This window comes from Salvelinus alpinus, chromosome 15 (genome assembly GCF_045679555.1).
Source record: "Salvelinus alpinus chromosome 15, SLU_Salpinus.1, whole genome shotgun sequence".
In the NCBI taxonomy this organism is placed as follows: domain Eukaryota; kingdom Metazoa; phylum Chordata; class Actinopteri; order Salmoniformes; family Salmonidae; genus Salvelinus; species Salvelinus alpinus.
Window position 1 is genome coordinate 37,763,788 of NC_092100.1, and position 27,982 is coordinate 37,791,769.

General features: G+C 46.0%; 1 protein-coding gene across 15 annotated transcripts in view; it reads right to left on the minus strand.

Annotated features, from left to right (window-relative positions):
- Positions 1-27,982, minus strand: part of LOC139540016 (liprin-beta-2-like) — a 121,675-nt gene that overhangs the window by 42,710 nt on the left and 50,983 nt on the right. For 13 of the 15 annotated variants that reach the window (XR_011668053.1, XR_011668064.1, XR_011668062.1 and 10 more), the window contains 3 exons: positions 19,425-19,511; positions 17,051-17,164; positions 1,600-1,740 (listed from right to left, as the gene is read on the minus strand). Coding sequence is in view for 1 of the 15 variants with exons in the window: in XM_071343505.1 (XP_071199606.1) it covers positions 1,600-1,740; positions 17,051-17,164; positions 19,425-19,511 (342 nt within the window). In the remaining 14 variants the exon portion in view is untranslated. Of the gene's footprint in view, positions 1-1,599; positions 1,741-17,050; positions 17,165-19,424; positions 19,512-23,114; positions 23,954-27,982 lie in introns of those variants that run through there. The other 2 variants (XR_011668065.1, XR_011668060.1) reach the window with 1 other exon arrangement.

Here is a 27,982-nt window from a genome sequence, read left to right on the forward strand (position 1 = left end):
GTATGTGGACACCCCTTAAAACGTGTGTATACCGCCATGCAATCTCCACAGACAAACATTGGCAGTAGAATGGCCTTACTGAAGAGCTCAGTGACTTTCGACGTGGCATCATGTTGGCTAGGATGCCACCTAGCCAACATGTCAGTTTGTCAAATTTCTGCCCTGCTAGAGCTGCGTCGGATCAAATGTAAGTGCTGTTATTGTGAAGTGGAAACGTCTAGGAGCAACAACGGCTCTGCTGTGAAGTAATAGGCCACACAAGCTCACAGAACGTGACCGCAGAGTGCTGAAGCGCGTAAAAATCGTCTGTCCTCGGTTGCAACACTCGCTACCAAGTTCCCAACTGCCTCTTGAACCAACGTCAGCACAAGAACTGTTCGTCGAGGGCTTTATGAATTGGGTTTCCATGGCCGAGCAGCCTAACACAAGCCTAAGATCACAATGTGCAATGCCAAGCGTCGGCTGGAGTGGTGTAAAGCTCGCTACTATTGGACTCTAGAGCAGTGGAAACGCGTTCTCTGGAGTGTTTAATCACTCTTCACCATCTGGCAATCCGATGGACGAATCTGGTTTTGGCGGATGCCAGGAGAACACTACCTGCCCCAATGCATAGTGCCAACTGTAAAGTTTGGTGGAGGAGGAATAACGTTCTGTTTTTTATGGTTTGGGCTAGGCCCCTTAGTTCCAGTGAAGGGAAATCTTAACGCTACAGCATACAATGATATTCTAGACAATTATGTGCTTCCAACTTTGTGGCAACAGTTTGGGGAAGGCCCTTTCCTGTTTCAGCATGACAATGCCCCTGTGCACAAAGCGACGTACATACAGAAATGGTTTGTCGAGATCGGTATGGAAGAACTTGACAGGCCTGCACAGAGCCCTGACCTCAACCCCATCGAACACCTTTGGGATGAATTGGAACGCCGACTGCGAGCCAGGCCTAATCGCCCAATATCAGAGCCCGACTTCACTAATGCTCTTGTGGCTGAATGGAAGCAAGTCCTCGCAGCAATGTTACAACATCAGGTGGAAAGCCTTCCCAGAAGAGTCGAAGCTGTTATAGCAGCAAAGGGGGGACCAACTCCATATTATTGGCCATGATTTTGGAATGAGATGTCCGACGAGCAGGTCTCCACATACTTTTGGTCATGTGGTGTATGTCACTACAGGTGTAAGTATAGGGTCATGACAGGGTTATGACCATATTATGACAGGTTATGTCAGCTGTTATGATGCTGGGTGTCAAGTAAAGTGTTACCGTTTGTTGCTACACTTTGGGGCTAGAGTGGTAAAGGCACAGAGAGACCTCACTGAGACCAAACTCCTTAGTGATGGAATGATGTTTTTCACTTGGCATTCCATCCTGCTCTAACTAGCAAATAAACAAAGTTGGCTTACTTCATAGGGCTTTGTGGGAATCTTACTAACAGCTGAGGGTAAATGGTGCCACCATACAAAGCCCTGAGTGGAGAAAACAGTGCTATTCATTTTCAGAACAGGCTGAGTTGAAGTCAAGTTTTATGGTAAACCAGCCCAGAGTCTGAGATTCTTACACACCCATCCTCTCGCCTCCTCCTAGCCTGTACTACAGTACCGTACCTCAGCTTTGTTCTGCTGGTCCTCGCTGCTGTCGTTGTGGTTCTGTTCCTCGTCCATGTCGACCAGCTTCAGTTTCAGGTAGGAAACCTCATCCATTAGATCCAGTTTCTGGGTCTCCAATGAGGTCCGGCTCAGCAGCTCCTGTACCGCACACACAGCCGCAGAGACACACACATTAACACTCCCCTACACACACACACACACACACAGAACTCTATCCACTGACCAGCGCGACCAGAGTGAAGTATAAAGTCAGTGTACCGCTCCACTGGGCATAAAGCTCCCCCAAACCAACAGTTCAGCCTGGGAGCCCGGGCCCTGCTCTGCTATATATACACAATGCAATGTGGCTCTATTTTTACTTCCTCTGTCTGACTCAGACATGTGAGAGAGAAATAGAGAGAGAGAGAGAGAGGGAGCGAGGGAGAGAAAGAAAGACTGAAAGAAAGAGAAAGAGAGAAAGAGAGAGAACACTAAGTTAGAGACAGACTCTAAAATGTTCAAAAGACTTGGGACAGGAGCGGTGTGTGTGTGTGTGTATATATGTATATATATATGTGTGTGTATATAGAGCAGTTGGGTGTGTGAGCTTTGACTCTAGGTTTCACACACAGTAAACACACTTCCCTTACGCCCTATGCATTTCCCAACACCCCTCATCACTGGAGGCTGATTTCGGTTCCTGTTCCAGAGAATACTACTCTCTCCTTAAAATAACTTGCCATCATACTTTTGAATTAGGTGTCCCTTACCAAGACAGCAATACATAGGCCTTGGCCTAAATGCATGATCTGCAATAAGCTATCCTAAATACCCCGACCAATACCCTTTTGTAGCTAAATTGTTCAGAGATAGCGCACTTTTACTACGAGCCACTTAGTAACATCACATGAAAAATAACAACTCCCTACCACCAGGCAGACACATACACTCTTAGAAAAAAGGGTTCCAAAAAGGTTCTTCAAATCAAATCAAAGTTTATTTGTCACGTGCGCCGAATACAACAGGTGTAGACCTTACAGTGAAATGCTTACTTAAAAAAGGTATTAGGTGAACAATAAGTAAGTAAATAAAGAAATAAAAACAACAGTAAAAAGACAGTGAAACATAACAGTAGAAGCACAATTGGTTGGGCGCCCGTAGAACTGCTGCCATTTCTTCCGGCGCCATTTTCATTTATCAGCTGTTATTTTTCATTCATTTACCAGCTGTCCCCATAGAATAACCTTTTCTCATTCCAGGTAGAACCCTTTTGAGTTCCAGGTAGAACCCTTTTGAGTTCCAGGTAGACTCATTTGGGGTTCTATGTAGTATCCTCTGTAGAAAGGGTTCTACTTGGAATCCAAAAGGGTTCTAGCTGGAACCAAAAAGGGTTTTTCAAAGGGTTCTCCTATGGTGACAGCCGAAGAACCCTATACAGTCTGTGTAGACGGACTGTAAACCCCTGTAATCACCACAGCTCAAGGGAAATACATTGAAAATAAAATCTGTTAAATAAGTTGTGGCACCCTGTGACATGTGCAACCCAACACCGGCATTACTTCGAGCGGGATCAGCTGAGCATTTAGAAGCAATTTGAAGGTCTTTTCTGTAAAAGCCCAACAGCTGACACTGTAGCTAGCTGGCTAAGCCTGATGAAATCCTTCCTTTGAACTAACTAAGAAGTGAAACACATGCAGGATTATCAGCCCTTCCTAACTAGCTCTGCAGGCTGTGGCGTTCTGATATCCAACTATCCGTTTATCTAGGCTTGATTGGACTGTGTTGAACTGCTACGGCCTCTTATTCTGAGTGTTGTGGCTGACTAGCCTGACTAGGTCAACATGCCACTCAGGCTTTCAGAGTCAGACACAGTGATCAGACCAATGATGATATTCAGAGACAGTGATCAGAGGCCAAGCCCCTCTTTGTCCCTCTGAAACAGGACCTCTTCTTTTCCCTGGGCCAGGGACCAGAGCCAGAGGTGTGTCAGTCTGTCAGACCTCTCAGCAGACCCAAGGTGCCACTAGCCTGGTCGCAGATCTGTTGGTGCTGTATAACCAACTCCTAAGACATACAGTATGTTTGGCATACAACACCCATAGTTGGCTCAACAGCCAAAACATTTCTGGAACCACTAGACCGGCTAAGGTGCCACTGACTCTCTAACTGTACCCTCACCTGCTTGGTCAAGTAGGACACAGGGAGAAGGAAGGGGGGATGTGTGGTAGGTCAAGCTATCAAACCTGCAATCCTGGACTGGACTGGCCCTCTAATAGCAAATATTCCTTCTTAGCCTTTTACTGCAGTGGGCTAAATCAGGGTCTCACAGGGTGTTTCTTGGTCGTCTTAAACAAATCTACTTTGAAACAAAAGTATACACCTCACACACTTAGTTATGGGCTTAAAAAAAAAGAAGACACCTGTGACATCTCAGATATAGAGTTGAAATGTGTTACATTTTTGGTTTGCATCCCAATATTACACTTTATATACATCAGAAGACTGAAACATCTAAAAACCGTTTGACATAGGAACACCGGACTTTCGGCGTAAAAAAAAAGAAATAATGTTGATTAATTCCACCCATGAGGCCACTTCGTTATTTGACTGCAGGAAAGGGGTAGGCTAGGCTGGTTAATACTTTGTCTATCAACATGTCTGTAGATAATTACAATGGGACTGACGGTTTCCTTGTCGCAGACTGATGAAAAAAGTTCAACTTTGACCCTGTCACTGCATCCATTGCCATGGTTACCTGACTGAGACAGCGATGAGAGTGCACTTTCTAACATTCTATTCACTGTAATTAGCTCGCAATTAACTTGTTAATAATGAATCTTGATGTGAGTTTATTTTCCTGTAATAATTAATAAAACATTTCTAAAGTTAAGACATTGTCACGTTCGTCATAAGGAGTAGACCAAGATGCAGCGTGGTATGTTTCCATCCTTTATTATGGAATAGAAAACTTCAACGAACAAAACAAACAAACGGAAAGTGAAGCTAAATAATAATGCTCATAGGCAACTATACATAGACAAGATCCCACAAAGCACAATGGGAAAATGGCTACCTAAATATGATCCCCAATCAGAGACAACGATAAACAGCTGCCTCTGATTGGGAACCATACTAGGCCAACATAGACATATAATTCACCTAGATAACCCACCCTTAAATCACACCTGACCTAACCAACATAGAGAATAAAAGATCTATGGTCAGGGCGTGACAGACATTGTCAGCTATGATATGGTCATTACTTGAAGTGGCTTGCCAGATAACAAGCTAGAAGCTAACCAGCCTTTAGTGTGTGTGTGTGTTTGTTGTCATGGTTGCTTTGAATAATTCCTTTCTCAGAATGAGGATGTCACTATGACATTCTGGTTGTTGGAATCACAGAATAAAATAGAACACATTGCATAAAAAAATAGGTTGTTTGGACCATGGATGCTAATTGGTTGATATGCGGGAGTTGTTTATGCGCAAAATACAATGGCATGGTAATGTTCTAATTCCACTCAACTTCATCTCCCTTGGGAAAAATGCCTATACACTTAATTTTCCCAGCGCAAAATGTTACGTGGCGTCATTACGTCCTGTACCTATGTTATATAGCTATGCACGTCAGCTTTGACATCGGTTTTGCACATAGGCGTTAAACTAGACATCGGGCTGATACCGGTGTTGCAATTTTTAGCTAATATCGTCCGATTCCGATATGTTCGATATCGTGCATCCCTAGTTAAAATGCATTCATATTTCTATAAATATTTTGCCAACTGTTTTAGAAAAGCAATAATGCCCTCAAACCCAATCCCAGAATTATCGTGTGACAACTCCCTCCAAGGGCTGTATCCTGGCCCTTGTCGGGAGTTGTCACATGATAACTCCCGGGTTCTCTGGCATTTTTGCTTTAATACAGTGCCGTCGGAAAGTATTCAGACCCCTTGACTTTTCCCACATTTTGTTAGGTTACAGCCTTAATCTAAAATTGATTAAATCGTTTTTTCCCCTAATCAATCGACACACAATACCCAATAATGACAAAGGAAAATAATATATTTTTTTGGGGGGGGGGCTAATTTATTTTTTTAAATTAAACTGAAATATCACATTTACATACAGTACCAGTCAAAAGTTTGGACACACCTACTAATTTCTTTATTTGTACTATTTTCTATTGTAGTGTCACGACTTCCGCCGAAGTCGGGTCCTCTCCTTGTTCGGGCGGCGGTCGGCGTCGCCGGTCTTCTAGCCATCATCGATCCACTTTTCATTTTCCATGTGTTTTGTCTTGTTTTTCCCTTACACCTGGTTTCAATTCCCTCAATTACTTGTTGTGTATTTAACCTTCTGTTCCCCCCCATGTCTTTGTGTGGGAACAGTGCTTGTGCACATGTTGACTGGTGCGCTACGGGTTTTGTACCCATTGTCTTGTTACTTTTTATGCTGTTGGTTTTGCTATTAAACTGCTTCGGGTATTAATTAGTTCTGCTCTCCTGCGTCTGACTTCCCTGCCACCGGTTACGCACCCCTTACAGAATCCCACACCCAACATATGGAGTCAGCAGGAGCAGGGGCCCCTGGAATAGGGGTGGAGGAGCGCGAGACAGGGAGTTCCTCCAGCGCCTCCACCAGCACAACCAGGGTCTCCACTACTCGCCCTTCACCGGGTCCCAGTGGGATTCGTCTCGCCCTTCCCCGGGAGTATGACGGGACGGCTGCACGCTGCCAGGGTTTCCTGTTTCCTCTACCTGGCAACCGTCCACCTGGCTCCTTCAGGTCGTGAGAAGGTGTCCGACCTCATCTCGTGCCTCTCTGGGAAAGCCTTGGAGTGGGCCAACGCCGTGTGGGGAGAAGGAGATGAGGTGCTGGACCATTTCGAGGAGTTCACCCGCCGCTTCCGGGCAGTCTTCGACCATCCACCCGAGAGTAGAGTGGCGGGTGAACGTCTCTTCCATCTGAGGCAGGGGACGAGGAGTGCCCAGAAATTCGCCATGGATTTTTGGACCCTGGCCGCTGGCGCGGGATGGAACGATAGGGCCCTGATCAACCACTATCGCTGCAGTTTGCGCGAGGACGTCCGTCCGGAGTTGGCCTGCAGGGACACCACCCTCACCTTCGACCAGCTGGTGGACCTGTCCATTCGGCTGGATAACCTGCTGGCCACCCGTGGACGTCCACATCGGGTTCTGTCGGTTCCATCCCCCAGCACCGCCGCTCCGGTGCCCATGGAGATGGGAGGTGCTGCGCTCAGGGAGACCGGAGGAGGTTCTGGCTCGTGCACCATCTGTGGCCGCAGAGGTCACACTGCCGGTCGGTGCCGGGTTGGTTCGTCTGGGGATCGAGGCAGCAGGCAGGGCACTCTGGCGTCATCCCAGGTGAGCCGGCACCCTTCTCACCCAGAGCCCTCTGTCGCACACATGTTTTTGTATGTTTCTTTTCCTGAGTTTTCCCCGCGTTCCCTGCATAAGGCGCTCGTCGATTCAGGCGCGTCTGGGAATTTTATAGACAGATCGTTCGCCCTTAGTTTAGGGAACCCCATTGTTCCCGTGGCTGTGCCCTTCCCCGTTCACGCCTTAGACAGTCGACCATTAGGGTCAGGGTTGATTAGGGAGGCCACCGCTCCTCTGGGTATGGTGATGCAGGGGGTTCACAAGGAGAGAATCAGTCTCTTCCTCATTGACTCTCCTGCGTTTCCTGTGGTGCTAGGCCTTCGCTGGTTAGCTTGTCATGACCCCACTGTTTCTTGGCAACGGAAGGCTCTCACGGGGTGGTCGCGAGAGTGCTCGGGGAGGTCTTTAGGGGTTTCCGTTGGTGCTACTACGGTGGAAAGTCCAGACCAGGTCTCCACCGTGCGCATTCCCCCTGAATATGCCGATTTGGCTCTCGCCTTCTCCAAAAAAAGGCGACTCAATTACCACCCCATTGACGGGGCAATTGTGCGATAGATCTCCTGGTAGACGCTGCACTTCCCAGGAGTCACGTGTATCCCCTCTCACAGGCGGAGACGGTGGCTATGGAAACATATGTCTCAGAATCCCTGCGTCAGGGGTACCATTCGGTCCTCCACTTCACCCGCCTCGAGTTTCTTTTTTGTGAAGAAGAAGGAGGGAGGTCTGCGCCCGTGTATTGACTACCGAGGCCTAAATCAGATCACAGTGAGGTACAGTTACCCGCTACCTCTTATCGCCAAGGCAGTGAGTCAATGCACGAGGCGCGCTTCTTCACCAAATTAGATCTTAGGAGCGCTTACAACCTGGTGCGTATCTGGGAGGGAGACGAGTGGAAGACGGCGTTCAGTACGACCTCAGGGCATTATGAGTACCTCGTCATGCCGTACGGGTTGAGGAATGCTCCATCAGTCTTCCAAGCCTTTGTAGACGAGATTTTTAGGGACCTGCATGGGCAGGATGTAGTGGTGTATATTGATGACATTCTGATATACTCCGCTACACGCGCCAAGCATGTGTCCCTGGTGCGCAGGGTGCTTGGTCGACTGTTGGAGCATGACCTGTACGCCAAGGCTGAGAAATGTCTGTTCTTCCAACAGTCCGTCTCCTTCATAGGGTACCGCATTTCCACCTCAGGGGTGGAGATGGAGAGTGACCGCATCTCAGCCGTGCGTAATTGGCTGACTCCCACCATATAAAAGGAAGTGCAGCGGTTCCTAGGGTTGGCCAATTACTACCGGAGGTTTATCCAGGGTTTTAGTCAGGTAGCGGCTCCCATTACCTCACTGCTGAAGGGGGGCCCGGTACGTTTGCAGTGGTTGGCTGAGGCGGACAGGGCTTTTGGTCACCTTTAGGGCTCTGTTTACCTTGGCTCCCGTGCTGGCCCATCCGGATCCCTCTTTGGCGTTCATAGTGGAGGTGGACGCGTCCGAGGCTGGGATAGGAGCCGTGCTCTCTCAGCGCTCGGGTACGCCACCGAAGCTCCGCCCCTGTACCTTCTCCTCGAAGAAGCTCAGCCCGGCGGAGCGAAACTATGACGTGGGGGACTGGGAGCTGTTGGCTGTCATCAAGGCCTTGAAGGCGTGGAGACATTGGCTTGAGGGAGCTAAACACCCTTTTCTCATCTGGACTGACCACCGCAATCTGGAGTACAACCGGGCAGCGAGGAGACTGAACCCTCGCCAGGCAAGGTGGGCCATGTCATTCACCTGTTTTGTTTTTACCCTTTCCTACAGACCAGGTTCCCAAAACGTGAAGGCAGACGCACTGTCCCGACTGTATGACACAGAGGAGCGGCCCATGGATCCCACTCCCATACTCCCGGCCTCCTGCATGGTGGCGCCGGTATGTGTGGGAGCTGGACGCGGACATTGAGTGTGGGAGCTGGACGCGGACATTGAGCAGGCGTTACGTGCAGAGCCCACTCCCCTCCAGTGTCCCGCTGGGCGTCTGTACGTTCCGTCTGCTGTCCGTGACCGGTTGATCTATTGGGCCCACACCTCACACTCCTCTGGTCATCCTGGGATCGGTCGGACGGTGCGCTGTTTGGTTGGGAAGTACTGGTGGCCTACCTTGGCCAAGGACGTGAGGGTTTATGTTTCCTCCTGCTCGGTGTGCGCCCAGTGTAAGGCTCCTAGGCACCTGCCCAGAGGGAAGCTACACCCCTTACCCGTTCCACAGCGGCCGTGGTCGCACCTGTCGGTGGACTTTCTTACCGACCTCCCCCCTCACAGGGAAACACCACCATCCTGGTCGTTGTGGATCGGTTCTCTAAGTCCTGCCGTCTCCTCCCTATGCCCGGTCTCCCTACGGCCCTACGACCCTACAGACTGCGGAGGCCTTGTTGACGCACGTCTTCCGGCACTACGGGGTGCCTGAGGATATAGTGTCTGATCGAGGTCCCCAGTTTACTTCATGGGTCTGGAAGGCGTTCATGGAACGTCTGGGGGTCTCGATCAGCCTTACCTCGGGGTTTCATCCCGAGAGTAATGGGTAGGTGGAGAGAGTGAACCAGGATGTGGGAAGGTTTCTGCGGTCGTATTGCCAGGATCGGCCGGGGGAGTGGGCAGCGTTCGTGCCCTGGGCACGAAGATGGCTCAGAACTCGCTCCGCCACTCCTCCACTAACCTCTCCCCCTTCCAGTGCGTACTGGGGTACCAGCCGGTTATGGCGCCTTGGCATCAGAGTCAGATCGAGGCTCCTACGGTGGACGACTGGTTCAAGCGCGTGGAGGACACATGGGACGCCGCCCATGTTCACCTCCAGCAGGCCGTGCTGTGCCAGAAAGACAGCGCAGACCGTCACCGCAGTGAGGCCGGGTCTGGCTCTCAACCCGGAACATGCCCCTCCGCCTGCCCTGCCGGAAGCTGGGTCCGCAGTTTGTGGGGCCATTTAAAGTCCTGAGGAGAGTGAACGAGGTTTGTTATATGTTACAGCTTCCCCCTGATTACTGTATTAACCTCTCATTCCATGGGTCTCTCCTCAGGCCGGTGGTGGTTGGCCCGCTCCAGGAGTCTGAGGTGCGGGAGGTTCCTCCTCCGCCCCCTGGACATCGAGGGGGCCCCGGCGTACTCCATTTGCTCTATACTGGATTCGAAGCGTCGGGCGAGGAGCCTTCAGTACCTCGTGGATTGGGAGGGGTACGGTCCAGAGGAGAGGTGCTGGGTTCCGGTGGAGGACGTGTTGGACCCTTCAATGCTGCGGGAGTTCCACCGTCTCCATCCGGATCACCCTGCGCCACGCCCCCCGGGTCGTCCCCGAGGCCGGCGTCGGCGCGCTGCTGGAGCCGTGCGTCAAGGGGGTGGGGGGGTACTGTCACGACTTCCGCCGAAGTCGGGTCCTCTCCTTGTTCGGGCGGCGCTCGGCGTCGCCGGTCTTCTAGCCATCATCGATCCACTTTTCATTTTCCATGTGTTTTGTCTTGTTTTCCTCACACCTGGTTTCAATTCCCTCAATTACTTGTTGTGTATTTAACCCTCTGTTCCCCCCATGTCTTTGTGTGGGATTGTTTATTGTAAGTGCACATGTTGACTGGTGCACGACGGGATTTGTACCCATTGTCTTGTTACTTTTTATGCCGTTGGTTTTGCTATTAAACTGCTTCGGCTATTACTTGGTTCTGCTCTCCTGCGTCTGACTTTCCTGCCACCGGTTACGCACCCCTTACATGTAGAATAATAGTGAAGACATCAAAACTATGAAATAACACATATGGAATCATGTAGTAACCAAACAAGTGTTAAATAAATCAAAATATATGTTATAGCTGTAGCCACCCGTTGCCTTGATGATAGCTTTGCACACTCGCTCTGAGTAAGTATAGGTCTGATGAGTCTATTGATGAAATAATCTGCCCAACACACTCATCCATTAGCTTTTACTGGAACTGGCAGCAGATACTGATAAGCATTCTCTTGAGACTCAGAAAAGAGCTATCTCCATTTCAGGCTCAGAACAGCAGTGACAAAGATCAACCTTGCCATTGACCTTGCCTAATCACACCACACACATTGTTTAAACAGATCTCATTAAAAACTTCAATGGAGCCAAACAATGTGAAGATAGACAGTGTCTGGTTATCAACAAAGGTCAAACACAAGGGACCTGCTAAGAGATACCAGCCACACCACAGAGCACTGTAGACAGTAGACACCAGTGGCTGTGGTCTCTCCTATATAAACAGAAATAAGCATTTATTGTATATTCTGCATGACCACGTGAGGGTAAAAAAAGGTTTTCCCCTAGACCTGTGCTTATGTACAAAGGCAACCAAATAAAAAAATTAAAAATCTGCTTGGCATTTGAGGTCAATTAAACTGATTAACAACAAATGCACGTTTTACCATTGCCATTTATGGGGAGCAAACCGGCTGGATGAGTCAAAATCACAGAGTAGACAAAGGAGCAGTTGAAAAGCCCAAACAGAGGGCTTTTTGATTCCTAAATTGGGTAGCTTTGTGTGCCAATGTTTGGCATGCACACACAGCCTAATAAGAGGCATCAGCAGACACTGCTCCTCTCCACTCACACCCCCTCACCCCTGTCTCTGACGGTAAGAGCACAAACTGGACAACTCTCACCCTGTCCCCCTCCCTACCTCCACAACAAACATGGCTTACTTACTTACATCCTACTGGCACATAAGGCAGCGACAAGACCTCTCCACTTCTGACGATCCAAAGCCTGTTTGGCACTGTGTCCTGGTACACACAGCTACAGTTGAAGTCGGAAGTTTACATACGCCTTAGCCAAATACATTTAAACTCAGTTTTTCACAATTCCTGACATTTAATCTTAGTAAAAATTCCCTGTCTTATGTCAGTTAGGATCACCACTTTATTTTAAGAATGTGAAATGTCAGAATAATAGTAGAGAGAATGATTTATTTCAGCTTTTATTTCTTTCATCACATTCCCAGTGGGTCAGAAGTTTACATACACTCAATTAGTATTTGGTAGCATTGCCTTTAAATTGTTTAACTTGGGTCAAACATTTCAGGTAACCTTCCACTGTCACGGCCTGACCATAGTAAGCTGTTTTCCTCTGTGTTGGTTGGGGCGTGAGAGTGACTAGGGTGGGTCATCTAGGTGTTTGTATGTCTATGTTGGCCTGATATGGTTCCCAATCAGAGACAGCTGTTTATCGTTGTCTCTGATTGGGGATCATATTTAGGTAGCCATTTTCCCCATTGTTAGTTGTGGGATCTTGTCTATGTTTAGTTGCCTGTCTGCACTAGTTGTATAGCTTCACGGTTCTCTTTATTAAAATTATGTGGAACGCTATGCACGCTGCGCCTTGGTCTCATCATTACGATGATCGTGACATCCATAAGCTTCCCACAATAAGTTGGGGGAATTTTGGCCCATTCCTCCTGACAGAGCTGGTGTAACTGAGTCAGGAAGTGCTTCTACACCTGCTTCTACACCTGCATTGCTTGCTGTTTGGGGTTTTAGGCTGGGTGTCTGTACAGCACTTCGAGATATTAGCTGATGTACGAAGGGCTATATAAAATAAACTTGATTTGATTTGAAGTTAAAGGTTTGTAGGCCTCCTTGCTAGCACACGCTTTTTCAGTTCTGCCCACACATTTTCTATAGGATTGAGGTCAGGGCTTTGTGATGGCCACTCCAATACCTTGACTTTGTTATCCTTGAGCCATTTTGCCACAACTTTGGAAGTATGCTTGGGGTCATTGTCCATTTGGAAGACCCATTTGCGACCAAGCTTTAACTTCCTGACTGATGTCTTGAGATTTTGCTTCAATATAGTCACAATTTTCCTGCCTCATGATGCCATCCATTTTGTGAAGTGCACCAGTCCCTCCTGCAGCAAAGCACCCCCACAACATGATGCTGCCACCCCCGTGCTTCACAGTTGGGATGGTGTTCTTCGGCTTGCAAGCCTCCCCCTTTTTCCTCCAAACATAAGGATGGTCATTATGGCCAAACAGTTCTATTTTTGTTTCATCAGACCAGAGGACATTTCTCCAAAAAGTAAGATCTTTGTCCCCAAGTGCAGTTGCAAACCGTAGTCTGGCTTTGTTATGGCGGGTTTGGAGCAGTGGATTCTTCCTTGCTGAGCAGCCTTTCTGTTTATGTCAATATAGGCCTCGTTTGACTGTGGATATAGATACTTTTGTACCTGTTTCCTCCAGCATCTTCACAAGGTTCTTTGCTGTTGTTCTGGGATTGATTTGCACTTTTCGCACCAAAGTACGTTCATCTCTAGGAGACAGAACGCGTCTCCTTCCTGAGCGGTATGACGGCTGCGTGGTCCCATGGTGTTTATACTTGTGTACTATTGTTTGTACAGATGAACGTGGTACCTTCAGGCGTTTGGAAATTGCTCCCAAGGATGGACCAGACTTGTGGAAGTTTACAAAAAAATTCCTGAGGTCTTGGCTGATTTCTTTTGATTTTCCCATGATGTCAAGCAAAGAGGCACTGAGTTTGAAGGTAGGCCTTGAAATACATCCACAGGTACATCTCCAAGTGACCCAAATTTAGTCAATTAGCCTATCAGACGCTTCTAAAGCCATGACATAATTTTATGGAATTTCCCAAGCTGTTTAAAGGCACAGTCAACTTAGTGTATGTAAACTTCTGACCCACTGGAATGGTGATACAGTGAATTATAAGTGAAATAATCTGTCTATAAACAATTGTTGGAAAAATGACTTGTGTCATGCACAAAGTAGATGTCCTAAACGACTAGCCAAAACTAGTTTGTTAACAAGAAATGTGTGGAGTGGTTGAAAAAATAGTTTTAATCACTCCAACCTAAGTGTATGTAAACTTCTGACTTCAACTGTAAATGTATTTTAATATGGGTGCACCTAAACTATACAGTGTGCTTAGAGCGGACATTTTCAGTCACATTTATTCCCAACATTTTTATGTGCTGTTTTAAATTCAGAAAGACTATGCTGTGTGTTTTTAGTAGAGCCCACTCCCATAAAAATCTCTGCTCTTATAACACAATGGAGTCAGTAAGCCATAGGAAGTCACCTTGTAAGACCGAAAGGAAGTGAACTTTGTTTCCCTCCATCTTCTCAGTGACAAACTTTGTGCATTCGAGGTGAGTTACTCCAGGATGACATGCCTGAGGGGGCATTTTAAATCCATGTGTGGCACGAGTAGTAATGCTTTCAAACAAGATTGGTCCTACTACTGTTTAAATGTACAAAAATGTGTTTGAAATGTACCCATGCACATCAACAACTGTCTTATATAATAGCACCAAGATATGCGCCATACAAGTGTATCGGAAATGCCGCCGTAGCTGCCATAGGCCTACACATGCTTTGCACATACCAACACAAACATGCCAGCTCGACAGGATGAGCACCACTAGGCTATCAAAGATTCATAGCTTAAACTTCAATCATTATAACTATAGGCTACAATGCTGTCGAATGTGTGACACTATGCAATGAGCGTAACTAAGCCACCACTTCTCCAGGTGCTCAATATTTTCTGTGTGGGAGAGTTTCTTAGACACACAAGCTATAGCAAGAGCAGGGAGGGGGCGGAAAAGTAGGCTAAGTGTCGCTTTCATAGTACTGACATCACTTTTGCGACTGTGTGTAATGCAAATGAATCATAACAGAGTGAACGTTTTCCTACTTGTTTCAGTAGGCTACACACGGTATTGGTCCTACTACTGCGACATGCAAAATGTACAAAAATCTAGGCCTATCGGAAATGCAGCCATATACATTGTCATTTTGCTCACAAGAAAGCAAGTGATGTTGAAGAGAAGCCCCATGAAGACTGGTAGCCCAACATGCGCTCATTAAAACAGCACACACCGTAACCATCGATTCAGGACCATGGACAGAAGGTTACCGGCAGTCAGCGCGATGAAAGGATAACGTTAGATGCGCTGCCGATTTCAGCACCACCATAGTGTACAGCCAGGACAACAGGAGCACTGCACCAGGGCTCACCTCAGAGCACGACCAATTTCCCTACATTGGTCATTGTCCCTATACCCATCAAATAAAAGCAAAGCTGTATATCTGTCAATAGAAATTACATCCGCAAAAGAAAACAATGACATTAGGAATCACAGATAAATCTAAAATATGCATTGATGTAAAAGCAAAAGCCTAAACGATACTATACAAACATTTGCCAAACAACCAGTAGGCTTACATGAGGGAAAACCAATGAATAAATCATTCTGGCACGGCGGCGAGTGCCATCAAGGTTGTAACTTACCATTTAGACGAGTTGCAGCAGCCTCCTCGATGCAGTGTTGAACCTCAAGAGAAGTTTCTGATTCCATTCTCCTTCCTGGCGAAATGTACTTGTCAGGTCCCCTCTCAAATGGCAGCTGGACAAGCTGGGCTTTTCGTTGACGTAACATGCTCTGTGTTCACTGACTATGTTCTTCAGGGTGGAGAAGGAGGTTTCGCACATTGCTGTAGATGCCCCAAAAATGCTAATCACGTTTCAGTGCCAACAGCACAGTCGTCATTGCTCACGAAGCTCCGCTGTATCCTTGAAGAACCCTGAGTGGGGTCCGTTTGTTGTTGCTGGCTGTGGTTGCGATTTCACTTTGCAAGTCAAAATAAACTCTGATTCCACCGGTTCATTTTCGGTTAGATTCAACAGGTCGTCAGGTCTAGTGGCTGGCGTAACGGAGGTGCAGGTGCTTGTTGTGATGTTACCCTCTTGCTGCTTGCGCCTGGCCCTGGCTCTTCTCCATCTTGTTGGTCAGCAGGTGGTGTGGGGGATGGGCGGGTATTACATTTGCTGCTAGGCTCCTCAACCTCGGTGGTCGGTCCTGCAGGCTGTTCGTTGAGCTTGGCATGGCTTTCGACATGGTGGTCCTCAATTATTTTGCTCTTGGCAGTGCCCAGACAGTTTCGGATATCCGTGCTGATCAAAGCTTAGCCAACTAGCTACAATTATTCAGTGCGCTGCTACCAGAACTTAACAAAGCTACTGTAATGGGTGCGTGCTGGTGGCAGGGAAGTCAGGCGCAGGAGAACGAACTTGGTATAAACGGAGTCGATTAATAAGTGCTCACAAAACTCCGAAAACCAAAATATACAAAATAATAAAAGTGGGTACAAAACATGTCGCACACCAGAACATAACTTGCACATAACATACAATCAAACAATCACCAACAAGGACATGAGGGGAAACAGAGGGTTAAATACACAACATGTAATTAATGGGATTGGAACCAGGTGTGAAGGAAGACAAGACAAAACCAATGGAAAATGAAAAATGGATCAGCGATGGCTAGAAGGTCGGTGACGTCGACCGCCGAACACCGCCCGAACAAGGAGAGGGACCAACTTCGGCAGAAGTCGTGACAGCTACTAGCTACTAGCTACTAGCTAGCCTATTATTAACTGTAGCTGTCTGCAAAAGTGAGAGAAAAAAATCCCTGTCTGTGAGCTTCCTAAACAATTTAATGATGGTGGTGGTACCTTATGATTTTGCATGGCTAGGTGCCCAATCAGAATGCATTTGGGGATTTTAAGTATAAAATATTACATCCCCCTCCCTCCCTCACCCCTCCTCAGATAATGAGTTAACATGGCAAAAAGCCTCTGTCCCAGTCAGCGCTACTGGCAGTGCAATATTGGCAAAACCTGGCAGGGTAATTCTTATACCATTTGGTGGGGGCACAAATTCTATCTGGGGTGTCCATGCCTGGCTTTGCCACCCCTTAGACCCGGCCCTGGTCACTCACAAGCAACAATATTTTATGTTAGTAGGATGGTTATGAATGAAAACCACATTTCCTGTTACTAATTTACCACACACTTACTTCTCGCTAAAGGAACAGAAAAAGAACAGGCTGTTCATTCTATTTGTTACTGAGCAACCTTGTAATCTTTTGCTCTCATCACACATTTACAAAATACAGTCAATTGATCTAGGACTAAAACCAGACTATGTTCATGTAGGAAACAAGTTGAGGTAAACAACAGCAGTTAGCTCTCTGAGCTGAGCAGTGATAGAGTAGTGATAATGTAGTATGTCTCTTACCTGCTGTAGCATTTCCTCAGTGGAGTTGAGTTTGTGGTAGTGCTCCTCCAGAGAGTTCTCCAGGTCTCGGATCTTCTCTCCCTGAGCCTCCACTTGGTCTGTGAGCACGCTCACCTATAGCACACAAAGCCAACCCACACACAGGACACCTTTACTCAGTCACTCAGTCACACAAATACCTCCTCTCTCCTGGTCAGGACTGGAGCAACCCGTATGCTAATGCTGCTAATTCCTCTGACAACACACAGGTAGTTTCACTTGATTCCTCAGCCGGATTGGAACTCTATGTCAACAGCCAATGTGAAATATCATAAAAGGTAACCTACGCTTGCCATGGTTCACTGAACTACAAAAACGGAGCTGAGTAAACTGAGCCCACAACTCTGGCCAGCCCACAATGAAGCAGGTGAAAGGGAAAGCAAGCACCTCTCTTTTACCTGCTCCGCCCAATAATGTTTTCAGTCAACAGGCACAAGCCAGTTGGCCAATCAGCAGCGTTTGTCAGAGGGGCTTGAGGAATGTGCTGGCATGTGCGAAAGAAAGGGCTACTGTGGCACAAGGCTGAGATAAAGCTAGTTTTAAGCAGCACACGTTGAGCTAGATAAGACATGACAGAGGCCGAGGAGGAAGAGGGAAAATATAAATATGCAATGTGTAGACTAGATTACAGATGTATAAACTACCAATTACACAGATGTAAAAAAGCATGGAGCGTCCTGACAAATCACTTGAGCCTAATGTATACAGTATAACCAAATACGAGAGGCATTATCCAGACATGAAATGTACTAGGGGCGTTCTGTTTGACTAAGCTTCTCTGCTACACACAACCAGCCCCCAGCCCCCCTAGCCTGCCCTGGACATTCTAACATCTCTGTGATATACTGCCGTTCCTCTCTCAATTTAACAGCAGAGCCGTGAGGTCACTTGGGCCTGTGGACAGTGGTGTCACATGTCTCTGTCCCCCTAATGCCTTTAGACTCACCTGACGTGACCCTGGTGACCCCTGAGGAGGGGCTCTCTCAATTAAATTAAGTTAAATTCAATGGGCTTTATTGGCATGGAAAACACATTGCCAAAGCAAGTGAAATAGATAATAAACAAAAGTGAAATAAACAATACAAAATGTATTGTAAACATTACTCTCACAAAAGTTTCAAAGGAATAGAGACATTTCAAAAATCATAGTACGGCTATGTACAGTGTTATAACAACGTGCAAATTGTTAAAGTACAAAGGGGAAAATAAATAAACATAAATATGGGTTGTATTTAAATAGTGTTATGTTCTTCACTGTGTCTCTAATATGGACATACATTTGGCAGGAGGTTAGGAAGTGCAGCTCAGCTTCCACCTCATTTAGTGGGCAGTGTGAGAACCAGGTCTGCCTATGGCAGCCTCTCTCAATAGCAAGGCTATGCTCACTGAGTCTGTACATAGTCAAAGCTTTCCTTCATTTTGGGTCAGTCACAGTGGTCAGGTATTCTGCCACTGTGTACTCTCTGTTTAGGGCCAAATAGCATCCAGTTTGCTCTGTTTTGTTTGGTTAATTCTTTTCAATGTGTCAAATAATTATATTTTTGTTTTCTCATCATTTGGTTGGGTCTAATTATGTTCCTGTTGCTGTCCTGGGGCTCTGTGGGGTTTGGTTGTGTTTGTGAACAGAGCCCCAGGAACAGCTTGCTTAGGGGACTCTTCTCTAGGTTAATCTATCTGTAGCTGTTGGCTTTGTCATTGAAGGTTTGGAAATCGCTTCCTTTTACGAGGTTGTAGAATTTAACGTCTCTTTTCTGGAATTTGATCATTAGCAGGTATCGGCCGAATTCTGATATGCATGCATTATTTGGTGTTTTACGTTAAGGGTTTTTGCAGAATTCTGCATGCAGAGTCTCAATTTCGTGTTTGTCCCATTTTGTGAATTCTTGGTTGGTGAGCGGACCCCAGACCGTACAACCATAAAGGGCAATGGGTTCTATAACAAATTCAAGTATTTTTAGGCAGATCCTAATTGGGATGTCGAATTTTATGTTCCTTTTGATGGTGTAAAGGCCCTTCTTGCCTTGTCTCTCAGACCGATCACAGCTTTGTGAAAGTAACCTGTGGTGCTGATGTTTAAGCTGAGGTAGGAATATTTCTTTGTGTGCTCTAGGGCAACGGTGTCTAGATGGAATTCATATTTGTGGTCCTGGAAACTGGACCTTAGTTGGAACACCATTATTTTTGTCTCACTGAGATTTACTGTCAGGGCCTGTCTCTGTCTCTCTCTCTCTCTCTGTTTCGCTCTGTGCTCCCCCTTCACTCGATCTCTCTCTAAAAGCTAAACTATAATCCTGCAAGGATGATGGTGGAGTGACAGATGACAGGAGCACCTTACCTGGAGCACCAGAGACTCTTTGTCCCCCTCTAAGCGAACCAGCCGCTCCTGATAGCTCTCATTGTTCACCGGGGAGCAGAGGTTAACCTGCAACAACACACATGGCAGAGAGGAGTCAGAGAGGTGGAGAGGGGGAAGGAGAGGAGGACAAAGGTTGAAGACTGTCACTGAACAGGCTAAACAATTTAGTATCAACCATTCAATGATTCATCCGCCCTGACCCAATAAAGGAGAAGAAATGAGACAAGTATTGTGTTTAGCAACATCTTCCCATATGGTCTAGAGGTTAGGATTCTTGGTTTTCACTCAGGCGTCCCAGGTTCGACTCCCGGTATGGGTACACACTGTTTCTACTGCACTGTTGTCTAATCTGCATTCAGATACAGTATTGAAGGCTGCAGCCAAAGGCCAACAGCATGCTGGAGGACTGCTCCGTTTCAAACAAAGTTTCTAATATGAGCTAGCTGGTTGAAGAAAAGAATAGTAGACCTGTGTTGACACCCACATTGAAGCTCGGCTGAGAATCTTAACACATTCAACATCACAACAATGTGAAATGTGACCATGTGGCATTGTGGCATTAACATACAAAAACACACCCTTTGACCCCTAACATCAGAAACAAGGATATAATAGTGTTTTCCCTGATTTGCATAAAAGAAGACACCTAATTTATACTAATTAGATATAGTGTGTTTTGCGTGAAACCTCAGACCTTTAAGACCAGTGAGATCCCCCTCTACAGAGGAATGCAGTTTTTCCTCTCTCCCTGGCCTCAGTCAGCTGACGTGGAGCATTAGGACGCTTTCTCAACCAACCACTACATCGGTGCAAAGACCCTTGACTTCATACTAGGGCTTAACACTTGTCTTCCTCAGTCCCTGAGAACTTCTCCAGGGATGTCTTAACATCATGCTCTTGACTTAAGCCTGCGAGCTGAGCTTCTCTCTCTCTCTCTCTCTCTCTCTCTCTCTCTTTCTCTTTCTCTGAAAACCCACAGCACCATGTGATCATCTTGGGGACCTATCATAAGGTCTGTCACAGCGGGAAAAAGTAACATGCTGTGACTTGTGAGCAGCGCTGAGCTGGGTTTTGTCTCACTGCACGGCTTCAGATAATCCTGTCTTAAATAGCTGGTCTAGGGGCCACTGCTTCGGATCGCACTGACAGCACACATATATGGAGCAGTTTCTCCGGGGTCATCCGAAAGGGCAGTCCACTCAGAAGGCAGTTTCACAACTGACTTAAGAGGTACAGCATTTCCATACCCACTCACTGTCCATTATCACATGACCTCTCTGAGACTCAAATGTAGACAGTTAAGAACAAATTCTTATTTACAATGACGGCCTAACCCGGCCAAACCCTAACCCGGACGACGTTGGGCCAATTGTGCGCCGCCCTATGGGACTCCCAATCAGGGCCGGTTGTGATACAGCCTGGAATCGAACCAGGGTCTGTAATGACGCCTCCAGCACTGAGATGCAGTGCCTGCTGGTCATCTATGAACGTCTTGAAGAACAACCTGGCCTAAATGGCCGTACTCTTATAATATCCACCCAGCACAGCCAGAAGAGGACTGGCCACCCCTCGAAGCCTGATTCCTCTCTAGGTTTCTTCCTAGGTTCCTGTCTTTCTACGGAGGTTTTCCTAGCCACTGTGCTTCTACATCTGCATTGCTTGCTCTTTGGGTGTTAAAAAGGGTTTTATAAAATAAATATGATTGATTGAATTTGATTGAGAGGAGAGGTGTGTGTATGTAAGTGCACTTAACTGAATGCTTCTTTATACTGAATATTTCTGTCACGTTCTGACCATAGTTTGCTTTATATGTTTCTATGTTTTACGTCTAGGTAGTCTATGTTCTTTTTTTCTATGTTATTGTAATTTCTGTGTCTGTGTTTCACCATACAGAACTGTTTCGGTTGTTTGTTCGTGTTTTTGTTATTTTGTTCTGTGTTCATTTGATTTATTAAAAATCTAATTATGGACACTTACCACGTTGCACATTGGTCTGGTATTTCCTACTCCTCCTCAGACGAAGAGGAGAACCGTTACAATTTCTTTACATCTTAACTTAATACTTACTTTGCCAGGTACCCCATGATTGACGTTGAACATGGTTACATAAAACAATGCACCAAAGCAAAAGCTATACCCAGGTTCCTGCAGTGCTGCTAGATGTCCACGAGATCAAAGGGCTTGGTTACATCACTTCCTGAATCCTGACAAAGTCCATATGGAGTTGTTTAGCAGTGATTAGTCATGATACTGACTGTAAACACAAGCCAAAGCAGAGAGCCAGCCCGTTCTCTGCCACTCAGACAAATGACCACTTCCTCTCCTCTTAGGGGATGTGACGCATGTTACAGAGAACAGGGTTGGTGTACAATACCCACTGGGCACAGGCGTCAATTCAATGTCTATTCCACGTTGGTTCAACCAGTGTGTGCCCAGTGGGTAGGCACCAAACAAAAGAAAATAAACCGAAACAGGGACGGACTACTTGAACTTGTCCAATAAGAAACACTCATTTTTGCTTTTTGTTGGAAAGCCTGTTACTACAATGTGCACTGATGAATATAACCCAGCTCTCTTTAAACAGAGCACCTAGAGCTGTAGCACATTGTACAGAGACCGAACTCAAAACATTTGCTATGGAAACTATAGAGGCATCTTTCTCAGGCTAGGCCAAGCCACAATGGAATTTCCCTTAACCCCTCTCTTATGCCATGAGCTACATGGCTGTTTGATGCCTCTTGAAGACATATTGTAGGCGGAGAGAGTGAAGGACAAATCCAAAGTGAGCTAAATATTATCCCACTGTCTGAGAATGCATGACGACTGTGTACAGTGCAGTTAGCAAGAGTGGCCTTAATGGCCTTAACAAATGTTTCTGTTGCACTTGAGTTTTACGGTGGACAGTCAGCACAGTTATTGTAGGTACTACTCCTTTCTTTCTATAAAATAATGTTATGAGTGGTTTATTTTGGCTGCATGATGCCCACTTAGGCTGCGGTCAAGTGGTTCCACCTCTTGACGTGCTCTGCATTCTTGACACAACTCCTAGTCACCATTCCACTACCTAATAACTCACAACAACCACGACCTATCTTGTACAAGCCACTAAATTAACTCTCCTGTTGACTGTCACACCAAGCCTGCAAAAACATGTCCTACCTTTACATTTAAGTTCAAACCCTGGTATATCTACTTGGGGAAAACCAACCTTACAAAACCCACCTTCTCAAGTCTTCGTCAATGGCAATTTCATGGCATTTTTGATTACACAGCAGAGTGCTGTGATATCACATAATCACAAGATAGCATCATGGAGACAGAGGAACAACAGTGCCAAGGCTCTGTTTGCAAAACACACATCAGCTGGTTTGTGCTGTAATGCCTCTCACCTGATAACACGTTTCCAGCGAACACAACACATGAGCTCACCGGGATACGCAACTAGACTCACATTCAAACTAGTAGAAATGCATCAGGAAAAACTATTACCAGACAGGGCAGCAACATCTCATGGGAATACTGATCTCACGAAGATATGGTCCATTCTCATGTTTGTGCAGTTCATTCTTACAGTTTGCAAAAACCTAGGCACTGAGAAAACCTTCAAGAAACATGAGAGGTATGTTCCGCCAGAGAAAAACAGCCAACATACGAGGCACATGCACTCACCTTCTTAAGCCAAGTGAAATGCTTATAAAAGTCAATATCACTTTCCATGTTGTCGGCCCATTGCTGCCTGAGATTCTTTTGGGTTCTTGAGTTGCTTATCCTGGCAGTGGAGTGACTAGTGCTGTGGTGCTCTAGAGAGCTGCAGCCTGGAGAGGAGAGGCTCTAGCTGGCCCTCTATGTGCTGCCTGGTGCTCTGCTGCGCTGTGATAGGTTTTATTACCCAGATCCAGCTTCCTGAGTCAGGCTGCAGACTGCAGCCGCACAGCTCCCCTCCTCACTCCCCTCCTTGACGTGGTGAGACAACCGTCCAAATCTTCCCGCCGAGAGAGAGCGAGAGAGAAATCGAAATGGAGAGTGAGAAAGAGACGTCTGCTGCAGCAGCCAGTCACCTCAGCATCTGCTGTGACAGACTGAGGACCCAGACAGCCCAAAGAGAGCAACAGGCTCTGTCAGCCGAGAAACAGACCATGCCAACTCTCAACTCTCTTTCTCTCTATTTTCCCCTCGCTCTCCTCAACGGTATTGCCCTTTCTCTCTTTTCCTCTCTGCTCGCTCTTTCCTCGATGGTCTCTCCTAAACGGTCACTCCCTCCCTTTTTCTCTCCTCTTATTAACTTAAAGTCACAACGCAAGCCTGAACTAAACAATACTGTGGCTTAAGATGAGAGGGAGCAGCATTAAAGACGCATACACACCTCTCTCTCTCTCTCTCTCTCTCTCTCTCTCTCTCTCTCTCTCTCTCTCTCTCTCTCTCTCGCTCTTCTCTCTCCTTATCTCTTTAGACTAATCAATGCAGCAACAGCCCTCCTACCATTAGCCTTAGGTCCGACTGGAACTCATTATCTGGACCCCCCCATTTCCTGTGTATGGGATCCTTCTCTAAAACAAACTCATCCCCCTCCTCACTGAACCATTTGGCTGCCTCTGACAGTTTTCATGTACACACTTCAAAGAGCACAGTCAGAGACAGAAAAACACAGGGGGGGTGACATGTATGTAGGGAATGCTGCAACTTGTCTCTTCTTCGCAGAGTGTAATTAATCATGGGTTACAGCCAGTGAGGCTCAGACTCAGACTGTTTGTAAACTCGGTGTCAGACAGATGGTGCTCCTTGCAGAGCTTGACTGAGTAAAGTAAGTAAAAAAGTGAATTAGACTTAGAGCACAGTGAGATTGTGATGCACGTTGCCTTTAATGTATTTCGTGATTCTATGTCTTAACACCCTACAGTTTTGTTAACATTGTCCAGATCACTCCTTCTCTCCTCTCTTTTCTCCCTTAGTCACAGGGATGGATGGGGCATCAGAGACATTTGCACATGGGTCATTCCACTATGTAGGTGCCTTTTGAATAGTGTAACTTTTTATTTCAGCTTATTTTAATATTCTGTCTATGGAAGCCCTAAAGCCCAAGGCCCCAAAAAAAGTAGATTGTTGGAATGATCTTTTTCGAATGACTTAGTGTCTCATTTGAGCGACTTAATAAAAAAAGAAAACATTTATACTAGAATTTAAAAAAAACTTTTACTTAGTCGTTCAAACGAGATACTAACTCATTCGAACAGGATACTAAGTCTTTTGAACAGCTCATTATTAGGGATGTAACGATTCACCGATACGCATCGGTCCCCGATTCAAATGTTTAAGATACAAGTGCATTGGGCCGCGGACCCCAAACCAATCCAATTGTAGCAGGTCCAAAAAAATCTATTCAAACGTTACGAATCGCCAGTTCACAAAAATGTTTTGCTCATATTACATTATTTCTACTTTCCGAAAATACCTCATCTTTTGTGACAACTGATGCGTCCTCTGCTTCATTGAACTGCATATACAGTGGGGCAAAAAAGTATTTAGTCAGCCACCAATTGTGCAAGTTCTCCTACTTAAAAAGATGGGAGAGGCCTGTAATTGTCATCATAGGTACACTTCAACTATGACAGACAAAATGAGAAAAAAAATCCAGAAAATCACATTGTAGGATTTTTTATGAATTTATTTGCAAATTATGGTGGAAAATAAGTATTTGGTCACCTACAAACAAGCAAGATTTCTGGCTCTCACAGACCTGTAACTTCTTCTTTAAGAGGCTCCTCTGTCCTCCACTCGTTACCTGTATTAATGGCACCTGTTTGAACTTGTTATCAGTATAAAAGACACCTGTCCACAACCTCAAACAGTCACACTCCAAACTCCACTATGGCCAAGACCAAAGAGCTGTCAAATGACACCAGAAACAAAATTGTAGACCTGCACCAGGCTGGGAAGACTGAATCTGCAATAGGTAAGCAGCTTGGTTTGAAGAAATCAACTGTGGGAGCAATTATTAGGAAATGGATGACATACAAGACCACTGATAATCTCCCTCGATCTGGGGCTCCACGCAAGATCTCACCCCGTGGGGTCAAAATGATCACAAGAACGGTGAGCAAAAATCCCAGAACCACACGGGGGGACCGTAGTGAATGACCTGCAGAGAGCTGGGACCAAAGTAACAAAGCCTACCATCAGTAACACACTACACCGCCAGGGACTCAAATCCTGCAGTGCCAGCCGTGTCCCCCTGCTTAAGCCAGTACATGTCCAGGCCCGTCTGAAGTTTGCTAGAGAGCATTTGGATGATCCAGAAGAAGATTGGGAGAATGTCATATGGTCAGATGAAACCAAAATATAACTTTTTGGTAAAAACTCAACTCGTCGTGTTTGGAGGACAAAGAATGCTGAGTTGCATCCAAAGAACACCATACCTACTGTGAAGCATGGGGGTGGAAACATCATGCTTTGGGGCTGTTTTTCTGCAAAGGGACCAGGACGACTGATCCGTGTAAAGGAAAGAATGAATGGGGCCATGTATCGTGAGATTTTGAGTGAAAACCTCCTTCCATCAGCAAGGGCATTGAAGATGAAACGTGGCTGGGTCTTTCAGCATGACAATGATCCCAAACACACCGCCCGGGCAACGAAGGAGTGGCTTCGTAAGAAGCATTTCAAGGTCCTGGAGTGGCCTAGCCAGTCTCCAGATCTCAACCTCATAGAAAATCTTTGGAGGGAGTTGAAAGTCCCAGCAACAGCCCCAAAACATCACTGCTCTAGAGGAGATCTGCATGGAGGAATGGGCCAAAATACCAGCAACAGTGTGTGAAAACCTTGTGAAGACTTACAGAAAACGTTTGACCTCTGTCATTGCCAACAAAGGGTATATAACAAAGTATTGAGAGAAACTTTTGTTATTGACCAAATACTTATTTCCCCCCATAATTTGCAAATAAATTCATAAAAAATCCTACAATGTGATTTTCTGGATTTTTTTTCTCATTTTGTCTGTCATAGTTGAAGTGTACCTATGATGAAAATTACAGGCCTCTCTCATCTTTTTAAGTGGGAGAACTTGCACAATTGGTGGCTGACTAAATACTTTTTTGCCCCACTGTAACTGTGTTGACAGTCATCGATCTACAAGTCATTTTGCATGCCGAACAACCCCAGGCAATATCAGTAGCCTAGTCAAACTGCACATTGCGCCCAGCTTTGTGCTCAGCTTTGTGCGCTGACCAACACGAGGTAGGCAGCCTGTTCCTGATCTTGCACATCTGGCACCTTTAGCATTCAAATGCTAAAATGGCTTGCGTAATATTAGGCTTTATTAGTTGAGTGACAACATATGTCATTTGCTAGATTAATGTTATCTATGCACTGTTGATAATTGTGTTTTACCGGAATAAAATGAAGCTACCATAGACAGAACTCTCATCTGGCTATAGCTGCTGAACGGGGTTTACAATGGATTTTATTTTGATTGTTCATGGTTCATCATCAGCAATAGTTTTGGTAGTTTTGCTTTAAACAATCAGTGTACAGTATATGGTAATTTTGAGATACACAGGGTCAAGTTGATAATGTCTTAACGAGGACAGGAATTACTTTTGCGAGGTAAACTGCATGGCCGTAGGGAGAGGAGAAGATCACTCCGTAAAAACTTCTAAACGGTCAAAACAATTTGATTTTGAGAAGGGGGTGAAATCCAAAGTTGTGCTATGTATTCATTGGCTAAGTCATATCTCATTTGTAAACGATAAATATTGATATATTACAAGCTCAAACACATCATCTGCAAAAATTACAAGTTAATCAGTGGGTGATGGTGATTTCAGAACCAAAGTGGGGGGTCAAAAATCATAGGCTACATTGCAAACTTTTCAAACTAAAACGTATCGTACCTGCATTGTGTCAGAGCCCATGTATCTAGATACTGTACGTAATGAATCGTCTTGAAAGGGAAAGATGCACATCCCTAATTATCTTGTTCAAACGACTCAATTTTTATTTAGTCTAATTAGGCCTCATTTGTTGGAGCACCAGTTGTGCTTGTCAGGCTAGGCATGCTAGGCTAATATGAGGTTAGCGTTGCTCGGCGGTCATCGTCGCTGGCCTACTAGCTGCCACCGATCCATTTTTCCTTTTTGTTTGTGTCTGTCTGTTTTGTTTACACCTGTGTCCTATTAGTTAATTTCGGTGGGTTTATTAACCTCCACTGCCTGCTAGTCTTTGTGCGGGATTATTTGCTGTGTTTGCTTTATAAGGGGTGTGTGTTTGCGCCACAAGGTTTTGTTTCTCACTGTCGTTGTACCGTTGTTAATGTTTAGGAGTAGAGGTTTCTCCTCGATGTGTTCAGTGAGCTCCCCTATGTGTGGTGACTTCGTTGGGGTGTGTTTCCCCACCTGTTGATGTGGTATTGGGACTTAATAATAAACGTCTGTGCCACTGGAACTTCCTGCTCTCCTGCTCCTGACTCCTGCACATACCTCTCCTTAAGAGGCACGTAACAGTAAGTTACAGTACTTAGCTATTTAGCTAAAGAATCCCCGTGTTGT